Genomic DNA, 14228 nt, shown 5'->3' with positions numbered 1-14228 from the left:
ATTTACCTTATTGTGGTGAACATACTTGAAGTGGTCAGGCAGTCCGGACTGCTTCTGGCTTTGTGGAACTTGTTCCGATATATAGGAATTTAGTCTGGTAGCTCCTCAAGTCCGATAAAAGCAAATTCCAGTCTATTGAAGTCCATTATATTCAGGTTTTACTATATATATATATATACCGTTAATTCCATCTTGTGTAGTGTTTGTGAGACTTAGAAAATTACAGCTCGCATTTTTAAACAGTTATCCCTGTTCTTGTGGCTTGTTAATCCATGACTTGTCTCACTCATCCATCTGTGCCCTTGCAATGTGCGCCACTTTCTGGGACCTCTGGATGACCTGTGGGCAACGGGTCTTTCTCATGAAGCGGCAGTCCTGAAAGAATCCCTCGTTGCGTGGGAAACCATTAGACCCATCATTATAGGTCACCAAGCCTGTGAAGAATGAATATTAAATGAGAGGATGTCCTTGTACTTTGTATGCTCTAGATAGTGAGGGAATTTTCGAGTGAATTGGTACTGGAATCTCAGCTGATAGTTACTGTGTTCTTATTTTATTGTAGTGGTTTGGTTCTGAAAAGGAATGCCTTCACATGGCACCAATATGACTAAGTGGCTCCTCTGCCTGGTTATACAAATGTCCCTCATCTCCTTATCCTTCAAGAGGAGGATGGTGGACCTTAGAAGTGGAACTTCAACCTGCAGTCCATTGGGGTCACACTCAGAAGAGCCTAGGTTTGCATTTGTTATTACCATTTTAATCATATATATATGTATATATATATATATATATATATATATATATATATATATATATATATATATATTCCCTTAACCTTCATGCTATCATTCATCATCATCCACTTTTTATTCTCAAACTTCAGTCAATTCCCCATATTTTGTTATCCAGTTTGTTCATTTATCCTTTACCATGTTATTTCCTGTCTTCCTGGTATACATATACTGGAGTATATGAAGGTAGTGGAGAGAGTCCTGGAAAGTGTGGTAAAGGAAACATTGAACACTGATGAGATCCAGTTTAGGTTTATGCCAGGCAAAGGAAAAACTGATATAATATTCACTGTGTATTAGCTTCAGAGAAAAATTTATAGGAAAGAAGAGAGTTCTACTTTGTTTTTGTTGAAATGGTTAAGGCTTTTGACTGTATGCCCAGGGAGGTGGTGAAATGGACAGTGAGAAAGTTATGGATCGAGAAGTTGTTGCTTAGAGTGCTTATTGCATTGTATACTGGACCCAGGTAAGAGTGAATGGAGGTTAGAGTGAATGGAGGTTTGAGTGAATGTTGGTGTGCAGCAGGGGTCAGTTTTAAGCCCCTTTGTGTTTATCATCATGCTTGAAGTGCTCTCAAGTGACTTCAGAACTGGATTTCCATGAGAACTGGAGAACATGTAGAAACAGAGAGGCAGGAAAAGATTAATCTTGCTGGAAAGTCCTCTGTTTTTTGTAATGGGTGCTTAGATGGATGCTGTGAGAATTAGATGGAAAAAAAGGAAAAAGGCCGAGTCATTAGTATGAGGTCTGTCCAAAAAGAAACTGAACTTTTTATATGGTGCACCAACTTGTTGTCATTGCAACTTTGAGTTTTCAGCCCTGTCCACACTAAGGCTCATGTTGCATGCTCTGTTGCGTGTAATGTTGCACAACTCGTGTTGCAGTGGCAAGCAATCTCCATACTTGTACAGTACATTGGACAGTGCACCAGTTACCGTTGAGCTGTGAGAGGAGGATAATGGATACCAACACCGCAGCAGTTCAAAAGATTGTTTATGTTTAGCATTGTGACACTGTGTTGTGTCAAAAAGAAAAAGAACAGGAAAAAGATGTGGTGCAAACAGTGGCTGTCTCAACATAATTTTAGAGGGAAGACAGATGGCTACTATGGGCATTGCAGCACGTGTTGGCACCATGAAATGCCCCTCAGCCAGATATGCCAGAAGCACACGGCACAGACTCTCTGCGGCACAAAAACCAAAGTTGGGCAACATGATACGCAACATGAGCTCTAGTGTGGATGGGGCTTTAGTCTAAAGCCCATCCACACTAGGTGTCATGCTGCATGCTCTGTTGTGTATCGTGTTGCCCAACTCGTGCTACTGAGACCGGTGTTCTCCACATTAGCACAACGGGCAGTGATACCAGTTACTGTTGAGCTGTGAGAGGAGGATAATGTCCTGTCCATACTAGGGGTCATGCTGTGTGCTCTGCTGCACATCATGTTGCCCAGCTCAGGTTTTAGTGCCGTGGAGGGTCTGTGCTACACACTCCTGGCAAATCTGACTGAGGGGCATTTCATGGTGAAGGCGTGCACTGTGATGCTCACAGTAGCCGTCTGGCTTCTGTTGAGAGCAGGTGATGCTTGCACCACATCTTTTTCCTATTCTTTTACTTTTTGGCACAACATAATGCCACAATACTCCACATCACAGTCTCTTGAACTGCAGGGATGTTGGTATCCATCCCCCTCTTCACGCACCTCAACGGTAAGAGGCATGCTCTGCTCATTTCATTAACAAGGACATCACTGGCCTCAGCCACACGAGTTAGGCATCATGACACACAACAGAGCGTGCTGCATAACCTCCAGTGTGGACAGGACTTAATGAATACCAACACAGCAGCACTTCAAGAGACTTTATGTTGAACATTGTGGCACTATGCTGTGCCAAAAAGAAAAAGAATAGGAAAAAGAAGATGTGGTACAAGCAGTGGCTGTTTCGACGTGATTTCAGAAGGAAGCCCAATGGCTACTGATGGCATCGTGGCATGTGATGTCATCATGAATGCCCTTTGGCTAGATTTACCAGAAGCGTGCAGCACAGACCCCCTGTGACATGAAAACCTGAGTTGGGCAACGTGATGCGCAACAGAGTGTGCAGCATAACCCCTAGTGTGGACGGGGCTTAACACTAGCTGCATCACGCCGTGTGACTGAGTCATCAAGTTACATGCGCTCGAGTGAACATGTGCTTAGTGCATTTGATGAATTTTCTTCTGTCACTTCTATTGTCTGATATTAGCAACCTTTCAGCGTGGATTTCAACTTTGGGAGCAAAACAAATGTCCACAGGGTCCAAATCCGGAGAGTAGGGCAGCTGGGGGATGGTAGGCATCTCGTGCTTTGCCAAAAGTCACGGATAAGGAGCGATGCATGAGCAAGTGCATTATCAGGGTGCAGCATCCATGTTTTGTTTGTCCACACCTCCGGCCCCTTCGTTCACACTGCCTCCATCAAATGCTTCAGGACACCCAAGTAAAACCCATTATTGACTGTCTGACCACATGGAATAGACTCATGATGAACAATTCCCTTCCAATAAAAAAAGACAATCAGCATCACCACATTTGAACGACACTGACGCACTTTTTTTGGTCGCGGTGAAGATGTTCCAGCCCATCTTGATGAATGCCTTTTAGTTTCGACATTGTAGCTGTACACCCACGTTTCATCACCTGTTATGACATTTTTCTAAAAGTTTTCATCAACATTCGAACAATGAAGCAGCTCTTGACTGACTGACACAGTTCTGTTTTGCTCATCTATCAGCATGTGCGGCACAGATTTTGCGGCAACACGAAGCATCTTCTGTTTTTCGGTTGAAATCGTGTGGCATGAACTTTTACTGATGCCTACTTCTTCGGAAACTTCACGGAGAGTCAGGTAATGATATTCATGGGTCACAACACGCACTTTCTTAACATGATCATCATCTCTTGATGTGGAAGGCCATCCATATATGGGATCATCTTCAGTGGATGTTCTTCCTGATTTGAACCACTGAAACCACTTGTGACACTGCATACAGCTCAAACAATGCTCCCCATAAGCCTGTTGCAACATTTGAAAAGTCTCTGTAAGTCTTTCCCAATTTGAAACAGAATATCATTCAAACATGTTGCTTCTCAAGATCATTCATTGTTCAACCTGCAGCAAATCACCAGGTGCAATAAACATGATCACTGAAGTGCATGTACCTTGATAATCAAGTGACACTAGTTTTGGACTAAAGCGCAAAGTCGCTTCTACGTGGTGCTCCCATCGTGATCACGCAATGCTGGCTAGTTGGTGCACTGTTTAAAAAGTTGGGTTTCTTTTTGGACAGACCCCGTATATGAGAAGATAGGTTTACATGTACAATTCGGAAGGTCACTTAATTGCAAGAGGACAGAACCCTAGGGAATTCTATTAATGATAGTTTGAAAAGAGCAGTGGTTGTCTACAACTGCAGCTATAGAACAACATGAGAAGAAATTAGAGATGAAGGTGCACAGAGGAGAAAAAAGCCATTTGAAGATGATGTAAAAATTAAAGTTTGTGCTAGAATGTGAAAGGCTTTTGAATGCTTAACACTGGAACAGAGGGTTCACCAGCATTCCAAAAGAAGTATTACCAGGAATACGAAAGGATTATTGCCATTGAAGCATTGCGGATGAAACCCATAATGGCCACTAGAAACTTGACAAGAGGAAAGATGCTTCAGTATCTTCTTGTTGAGAATAAACTTTTTAATAACATCTTGATAATAAACTCTTTAATGCCATGTTAAGAATAAAATTGGATTTTTTAAATGTCAGTTATGAAAACAATTAGGAAGGAGTTAAAGAGCTGGGAGTGGTCACTTCTTTGGGACAGACTGAAGAAAAGCAAACTTCCATCAAGAGGAAAAGTGCAAGCTGACAGACAAAGGCAAAAGAGTTTACTTAGTCATGTTGGTACAGAGCACAGATATTAATAATTTTAGGACCTTTATATACAAATGCTCAATAGAGCTATAGCACTTGCCTACTACATATGTCCAACATGCTCAAAACCCATCACGTTGAGCTGACAGACAAAGGGTTCAGTTCAGTGCAATTCCTGCAAAAGCTGGTCCCATTACACCTGCACAACACTTGCATCCAGAAAACATTACACAGACACCTGGACCTGCTCCTTATGCTCCTTCCCCCCACCCATCAACCCCCCTTCCAATTCTACTCCTAGCCTACTTCCTTCACACCTCCACAGCCAAACTCACCGACCCTTCCCACACCATCCAGTCCCTCAACTCCTCCCATTCCAACCCATCCTAATCCACCTCAACCCTTACCTCCATCACAACCTCCTCCTACCCCTTCCCCTCCACCCACACCACCTCCCCCCTGTGCTGCAGCAGTCAACACACATCGCACACATAACATAAACATCCTTCAGTTAAACATAGATGGCATAAACACCAAAAAACATGAACTCACACAATTCATCAAACAACAGAACATACACATTGCCATCTTACAAGAAACAAAACTACACAGAGCACAGAAAACACTGACATTTCGTAACTTCACCACCATTCGACAAGACCGGGCCGACGGCCATGGCGGTGGACTCATCACCCTGGTACACAAATCCATCAAGTTTGCAGATACCAGTGCACACACAAAGTCCCTTCTCCCCCCACATGGCACCACAACAGAAATACAATCAATTAAAATACGCACTGGCAACAAATCACACATAACAATTGCTAACACATACATTTCCCCCCAGTCGTCCCACACAGTACCACACAATTACTCTCCACAGATACACCACATCACTAACATACCCAACATCATCCTGGGTGGTGATTTCAACGTCAAGGCGTCAGCCTGGCACGTCAACAACCCTGACACAGACAGAGGGCTGGTGCTACAATCCCAGATAGACCACCTTTTCAAACTAAACAGTCTAGACCAACATACCCATATCCCACACCAAGCCCTCTTTCTCCCATCATCTCCAGACATCACCTTCTGCTCCCCAAACTTCGCCCCCACTACATCATGGAGAATGGTCAAAACCCTAGGTTCTGATCACCTCCCAATCATCATCACTACCAAAACCAAAATCACCCCAGCTGGCCACAAACACACATACACTAATTATAAGACAGCCAACTGGGAGGCCTTTGTAACTGAAACAGAACAACATCTCGAAACACTAAACAGTGCACCCATCACAAACATCAACACCGCTGTGCACACTTTCAATACAATTATACAAAACAGAGACAAAAAACACATCCCTAGAGGCAACAGAAAGAGACACAACCCCAACTTCACACCAGAAATTCAAGGCCTCATCAGACAACAGGACACACTGCGACACTCCCCAACACCCCATACACAAGACACCGTACAACAAATACAAGAACTCAACACTCAGATAAACAATAAAATATCAGAACAGCAAACACTAAACTGGAAAAATTACCTCCAAACACTTGATCACAAAACAAACATCAGCAAACTCTACAAAACACTAAACAGCATCACACTTTCCAACAGCAACACCACACAATCACACACTGCCATCACAACAACAGACACCATACCCTCAAACAAACAACAAGCAAACACTCTCATCAATCACTTTTCACAAGTCAGCCGAAGTATCATCCGACGTAAGAGACAGTTCCCCACAGACCCAGACTACCACCTTTCACTTACAAATAGACGAAGCACATCATTAAGAACCTCAAGCACTCATCTGACTGTGGACTAGACAACATAAGCAACAGTCACCTTAAACACCTAGGACCACAAGGCATACAAGCACTCACCAACATATCAAACTACAGCTACTCACACAACATAATACCCAACATCTGGAAGCATGGCAATATCATCACTATCCCTAAACCCAACAAAGACCCCACGTTACCCTCCTCACACCGCCCCATCACACTCCTCTGCACCTCCTCTAAAGTCACTGAACAACTGGAACTACATCTAGTCACACCTCACATTCCCCTAGCCCAGTCACAACATGGCTTTAGGCCACTACACTCCACAAACACCCTTCTTACAGACCTTATACAGAGAGTTTTCGATGGCATGAATTCAACTAGGCTACCACACAGAACAATCCTAATCACACTAGACATTAGCAAAGCTTTTGATGCCATCCCCCGCCACAACCTCACAAACTAAATACTCAACACAAACATGCACAATAACACAAAAAGATGGCTGGCAAACTACTTAGCAGGCAGATGTGCACACGTAACATTTGCCGGTCAGTCTTCTAACATCAGAAACTTCACAAACGGCGTCCCCCAAGGATCTGTTTTGTCCCCTACACTCATTAACCTACTGTATACATGCATGACGTACCCACACACCACAGATACACATAGCTTCCTATGCAGATGATATAACACTTACATGTACGCACCAAAACGCAAACACAGCTGCACACATCATTCAACCTTACCTCAACACATTACACGAATGGTTCACCACAAACAGACTCAAAATAGCCCCAGCCAAATCTACAGTGACTCTTCTCACAAACTGGACAGCAGAACACAGTCACATCCCACACCTCATCATAAACAACACTCCACTACCACACACACACACACACACCTAAAATCCTTGGTGTAACATACAATACATCAATGTCATTTAAACAACACATCACAGACATTAAAAATAAAATAACACCAAGCCTCAATGCCTTGAGGTCACTTGCCCAGACAACATTCAGACACAACAAAGAAACCATCACCACAGTATACAAACAATACATACGTTCAGTGATGAATTATGCAAGCCCTGCCTGGGCTTCTAACCTCATCAAAACACACTACAACACTCTACAGACCATACAGAACAAGGCCCTAAAAATAATCACAGGCTGCACAGCTACTACACCCACAGACCACCTACATCAAGAAACCAAAGTCCTCAAAGTCAAGAACCACCCAGACATGAGAGGCACCCGGTTTCTTGCTGCAGCCTCCACAAACTCACAACATCCACTACAGTACATGGCAGCACATCCACCCACACCAAGGAACATCAAAACAACACCCAGCACACGATACCATACACAAATACTGTCATCTCTCCCCCCTTGACCACCTCAGACCAGCTTCCAGAACCATATCCACACTCAGATCACTCGCCGCTCCATTAAGTCACTTAAAGACAACACATAGCTGCATACACGGCCTCCTGACATCCACCCTTCTGAATCGTATCTTCCTCGTGAGGACAGGGTCCACCTGGCCAGGCTGAGATGTGGGCACCATTCAGCCATCTTAAGCTACCAGAAGAGGCTGGATGACTCCGTCGCTGATGCCTGTCCAGGATGCAACACAGCACCCCATACTATTAAGCACATTATGGAAGACTGCATTGCACACAATCACCTACGCCAACAACACAACATACACTCTTTGAGAGCTCTGTGGGAAAGCCCGGTCTCGGCCATGGCCTTCCTAAGGGGCTCGGGGTTGTTTGGCCAGACTGCCTAGGGAACAAGTACTACTACTACTACTACTACTAGTGGCTGTATCAAGATCGCCGTCTCACTACCTCTGCACTTCTTTGAATTGGCTGACGGCTCCTTCATTAGGTACTTTCACAGCCTTGCAGTCGAGTTATGTGGGTTCTTGACTGTATAAAAACTTTTACATCATGTTTCCTCATCCACTTGGCCAATCTCGTTATCTTCTAAGCAGTTCTACTTCACTCATCCTTTCAACTTACCATGCCCCCAGATCCGTCCCCCTCGAAACTCCCCTTCAAAGCGCATATTGTCATTTCGCCAGAAGATTCCATGGCCATGGAACCAACCTTGCATGAACTCGCCCTCATACCTGTGGAATATGGTTGTGGTGTCTATTAGGAGGGTGTCATGGCATTTGTAATACATTATGACCTGTATCATCTGGCTCATGGCCTGTGATCCCCACTTTTGCACATTTTGCAATTGATTAGTAACTTAAGTGTGTTAGATGGACATTGGCACAAGTATATATATATATATATATATATATATATATATATATATATATATATATATATATATATATATATATATATATATATATATATATGTGATATACATATATATATACATACATATATTTATACATATATATACATTATATATATATATATATATATATATATATATATATATATATATATATATATATATATATATATATATATATATAATGCCAGAACTCATCAAATTATTAAGTAATGAAAATGGAAAAAATGATGAGAATAAAAATGGGGGAGTGCAGAGCGGTAAGTAGTGGGAGGCAACATGGCGCCAAGGTGCCAGTTGTCGCGACTCTCAGTAGAAGGCACTGCTGCTGCTGTTCGTCCTTCTCCCCACTGGCAGGTACCCCCTAGGTGCTGTCCATCTGCCAGACCGGATTGCATTCCCGCTCTCACCTGACCCCTTCACTGTCATTTGTCAGCTACTTCTGACGACCACAAGTAAGTGCTCAGGGTACCCCCCGCTTTGGGATTACCTACTGTTTAGTGATGACGGATTGGCCAAGGATGAGCTCAGGTGAGTTGGAAACTTGGTTTTTAGGACTTTCGGGTGGGTGACTCCTGGACAAACTCCTAACCCCATGTTTTAATGGCATCGATATACGACTGGTTGTCACGATGTAATCCAGTCATTTAGCGAGGTTACACAGTGAGTTGCACACACTCATATAAAACAGGGTGGGAACTATAATTCTGAACTTTTTCAAATAAAGAATACTGCATGTTGGTTTGTTTTTGAGCAACTTAAGCCTAGTGTATTACAGTTAATCACAGTTTACTGAAGCGACCCCAGTTAGGCTTACTGTTGCAGAACCAAAGATTACTTGTATGTAACAACATACACAGGTGATTATTGCAGTGCCACAACTCACCTTGCACCATCGGGAAAGAAGATAACTCCTAGTCCGGTGAAGAGTCCATTCTCAAATCCTCCATCGTAACGCGTACCATCAGGGAGTACCAAGTGACCCATGCCATGTTTTTGGCCCTTGTCATTCCAGTCACCAATATATTGGGTCCCATCTTCATATTTGTAGCTCCCGTACTTTACCACGCCGGGCCTCATCCCTGGTGTTCAAGGGGATGTGATTTAGTTGTGAAACAAACTGATTATGGACAATTTAAAGGATGAGATGGAGAAAAGGAGTGTAGATGTATATGACAAGTTGGAGAGAGGGCAGCTAAGTCGTTGAGGATAGGCAGCATAGCGGAGGGGATTTGTTTCTGGCCACCCATTACGGGATTAGGGTGTCTGGCAGTATAGATGCGACTCGAGTAGATTATATAAATTTTGAAATCAGCGTGCAGCACAGATGTTAGAGCTGGTGTAAGACTTCATCATTAAGAATGAAAATTAAAATCAGTGGCTGGAATGTTTAGAATATGGTTCATATAAGTATAAATTAACTTTTTACCATTTCAGACGAATTAATTATTAATTTACTCATTATTACCAGTATTTTTTCTGTCTAGTTAATGGCTGCCGTACATAACTTCCATTCCGAATTTCATCCAGCATTTAAGACATGTGAGTATACGTTTAAGTACTTGGGTAGTGTGATGAGTAAGGATGGAGGTTTGGAGGGTGAAGTGATTGAAAGGGTACAGCAGGGAAGAAAGGTTGCTGGTTCTTTGAAAGCAGTGATAAGAAACAGAGAAGTGAGCATGGAAGTGAAAAAGTTACTACATAACAGTATTGTGATACCAACTCTAACGTATGGAAGTGAAGCTTGGATGTTGTTGGAAGGACACAAGTCAAGAGTGAGAGCAGTGGAAATGAGTTATTTAAGAGGAGCCTGTGGAGTCACATGGAGAGACAGGCTGACAAATGAGGATATAAAGGAGCGTTGTGGTGTGGATGTAGATGTGATAGGAAGCGTTATGAGGAACACACCGAGGTGGTTTGGCCATGTGGAGAGGATGGAGGGGAAAAGACTGACGAAGAGAGTGTATGTGAGTGAGGTGGAGGGGGGAAGAGGGAGGGGGAGGCCGAGGATGAGATGGAGGGATGAGGTGGAGAGGTATCTGAGAGAGGGGGGTGTGAGTTGGGAGCAGGGGAGTGAAATGGTGGGGGACAGGGCGACGTGGAGGCGATTTGTTTGTGACCACCCCAAACGGGATTGAGGCGTCTGGCAATAGATAGAGATAGACTTAAGACTTCCAAAGTGTTAAGTGCTGAATGAAATCGTCGGGTAAGAGCAAAAAAAGGCCTTCACCCAAAGGATTTAAAGGATATCGTAGAAGGATAACGAAAGAACAAAAATCTAATTTGTATGCCGATTTAATGTGGAACAACGGCATGGCAGGGACTTGTGATACAAAAGGAGATTGGCGCCTTTTCTGTATTGTTGTTATATCCAGTAATCCAGACAGGGGCACGTGCACCCAGGAATTTTCTAAGGGTGGGGGGGGGGCCGTAGTGAGGTGAGGTCAGGTAATCCGATAATTACTGGGAGGTCACATGCAGGTTTAGAGTCAGAGAGCTGCTGGTTCATGTGTTTCTCGTCTTTGTACTTGCCAATTTTTCATGTTTTGCTGTTATCGAAATAAATACATATAAATTTTTAAAAGACCCAGAGAGCTAAGGGGGGTGGCCCCCCCTCCCAGGTGCGCCCCTGAAGCCAGATGATTTAGTTTGGGAGCGCCCCTGTAGTGAAAAAATAATGGAGACTATAGGCTACATAAATCATCAAGTTGGAAAAGCCTGCTAAGTTGAATAAAATCGTCCGTACACAAGAAAAATGATGAGGAAATGTCATGGAATGAAGGGAATAACAAATGACAGGGAGGGATAAAATGGGAAACGTCACTGAACTGAAAGGTAAAGAAGAGAGAGAGGGAGGGAGTACTTACGCTGTGCCATGGTTGCGGTGGTGTATTGGTGGTAGTTGTGGAGAGACTAGAGGCACTATGGTAAGAACAACCCTGCATAGTCTGGGGTTTGTATGGCTTCCCGGCTCAAGTCTCTTCCTGCTGGCCTCTCTCTCTCTCTCTCTCTCTCTCTCTCTCTCTCTCATAAAGCGAGCCTCCAGGGATCAGTATGTTTAGTGCCAAGTTCCATCCATACTGAGTTCGTTTGGTTTCTGTTACTTTATCAGCCGGGCTGCTCCTGCTAGCCCTAGGATGATAATTCTATTTTCTGGAGTACTGGCCCCAACTTGAGCTTAAGTAGGCTATATAGCCTCTTCATAAGAACATAAGAAGAGAGGATAAGTGCAGTAGGCCGCTTGGCCCATGCTAGGCAGCTCCTAGAAGAGTTACTGAACTACTAGAATGAGATAAGGATAGCAAAGAAGAAGGCTCTCCCCCGCCCTCCAAACCCTCCAGCCGAAGCCGGCAGGAAAAAGTCAGAAAGAACACCACGCAGTATAGAAAAACTGGCGTGGACATTTTACAGGAAAGTGTGAAAGGAGAATAGAGACTATCATAGTGTAACCTGAAAAGGAAAAATTATGAATTAGTATTGGTTATAAGATTTTCTTTTTTCTATATCCACCCCTTATTTGTCATATGCTTATCTAGCCTATGCTTGAAACTCTCAATGGAAGAGGCAGCAACTACTTTACTAGGTAGCTTATTCCAATCGTCTGCTACTCTATTACCAAACCAATTTCTACCTATTTCCTTATTGAAACGGAATTTTTCTAGTTTGAATCCATTATTTCTAGTTCTATCCTGTATGCTTACATTAAGTACCTTGCTAATATCTCCCTTATTTATACCCTTCATCCACTTAAACACCTCATTTAAGTCTCCCCTTACTCTACGCCTCTCTAGCGAATGCAGACTTAGTCTTTTCAGTCTGTCTTCATATGACAGGTTCCGGACGTCATGTATCATTTTTGTCATTCTTCTCTGTACATTTTCTAACGAGTTAATATCCATTCTATAGTAAGGACATCAAAATTGTACTGCGTAGTCTAAATGTGGCCCTACTAATGCTAGATAAAGTTTCAGTATTACTTTTGATGATCTATTGCTCACGCTTCTCGAAATAAATCCTATTTATAGGACCCTATTTGCTTTATTTCTCGCATTTGTACACTGTTCTCTTTTGACTAGAATATTAAGTGGTTTTTGCATGAGGATCAAACAACGTACCCCATTTAAATACAGTGCTGCAGTAAATGCTGAACATCTTCGGTTTTCTGATGCAGCACCGCACCATAAAGGTTTCTGGGAAGGATTATCACAAAACAGACTTCGTGGTACAGCTACTCTCGATTCACCAAAGCCCATGTAAGATTATGACAAACACACACGTCATTTATAAACCTAGCTACTGTCACTGACCAAAATTTTGGTGTATGAATTAGTAATAAAGAACAGTATCATAATCAAATAATTATAACATGATTCATGTCCACATTCAGGACTTCGCTATCTTCACGTCAGTATTTGACAAAAATCTTAGCCTTATACTTTCTTAACCCCCTCCACAATAACCCCCCGCTCCAGAATTCAATTAGACTTGGGCTTGGAATTAATCTTATGTAGAGGAGTTATGAGTTCCAAAAACTCTTCCTGGAGCTCTGCAGGGACGTCATCTACATGAAATTTGAATGGATCCCCTGTCAGAGCCATGGTAATTTGATTGGTATTTATTTTCAGGGAGATACCGCTGGAATTCATCAGTAAGGGAGTTATTTTATTCTGGGATCTCAACCTTTAGCACTTGGTTGATGGCATCTCTGATGACTTTAGAAGCCTGTGGAATTGGGTTACAACAAAGTCTTTATTCCGTCACCCCCAGAGTTGCAGTTTGTCAATGAATGCATTGATATTGTCTGCATGATGGATGATGTAGCACTGACGATCGTGTAGTTTCCGAATGAGCTTATTTGGAGCTTCGATGTCTGCCAAGTATACCAGAAATTCTGGGATGTTTATCTTGGTAAGTAGTTTGGCTTGACTGTAATGGGCTAGAAGTGTCTCTGCACTAAGCCTGTAGAACCAAGCGAGCATGTTGCGCTCTGACAGTCAGCAGACTTATATGTGAAACAATAGTGCTTTATGTTCAGTATTTATCCAAAAGTCGCGTACTTTTGATGAAGTTGAATGTTTTGATGATGGTCTGTAAGTGATCATGCATGTCGTAATAGCAAGAGCTCTGTGAATTATGCAGAGAGTCTCAGTCACGGCTGCTTAAAGGCAAGTGCAATGAATCCAGATTGAGACCCCATCGTTGCTGCGATACGATTTGTACACATCCCTATTACATACTTCTTCATCGAAGAATGTTGAGACCTCTTCATGGAAGAAAGTCGAGACAAAATTCATCACAGTCCCGCCCCCCCCCCCTTTTTTTTTTCTTCGGCCAGTGAACTACAAAACAAAGTCTGGACCATCAGTATGTCGGGCAGAAACATGACTGGATTACGATTTGCC

General features: G+C 42.9%; 1 protein-coding gene across 1 annotated transcript; it reads right to left on the bottom strand.

The window, feature by feature from the left end:
- Window positions 1-212: 212 nt before the first annotated feature.
- rtp (MORN repeat-containing protein retinophilin) lies at window positions 213-11784 on the bottom strand. The gene is made up of 4 exons (XM_080274487.1): window positions 11694-11784; window positions 9713-9908; window positions 8538-8647; window positions 213-434 (listed from the first exon to the last, which is right to left on the bottom strand). Exons 1-4 carry the CDS (start codon window positions 11701-11703, stop codon window positions 283-285), a joined length of 468 nt encoding a protein of 155 aa, XP_080130613.1. The 5' UTR covers window positions 11704-11784; the 3' UTR covers window positions 213-282.
- Window positions 11785-14228: the final 2444 nt, after the last annotated feature.

The sequence above is a fragment of the Coenobita brevimanus genome, chromosome 6 (assembly GCF_032717465.1).
Source record: "Coenobita brevimanus isolate Jiangsu-jjx chromosome 6, ASM3271746v2, whole genome shotgun sequence".
Lineage (NCBI taxonomy): Eukaryota > Metazoa > Arthropoda > Malacostraca > Decapoda > Coenobitidae > Coenobita > Coenobita brevimanus.
The sequence above is the reverse complement of the archived record's forward strand: the minus strand, read 5'-3'. Positions and strand labels throughout refer to the sequence as shown.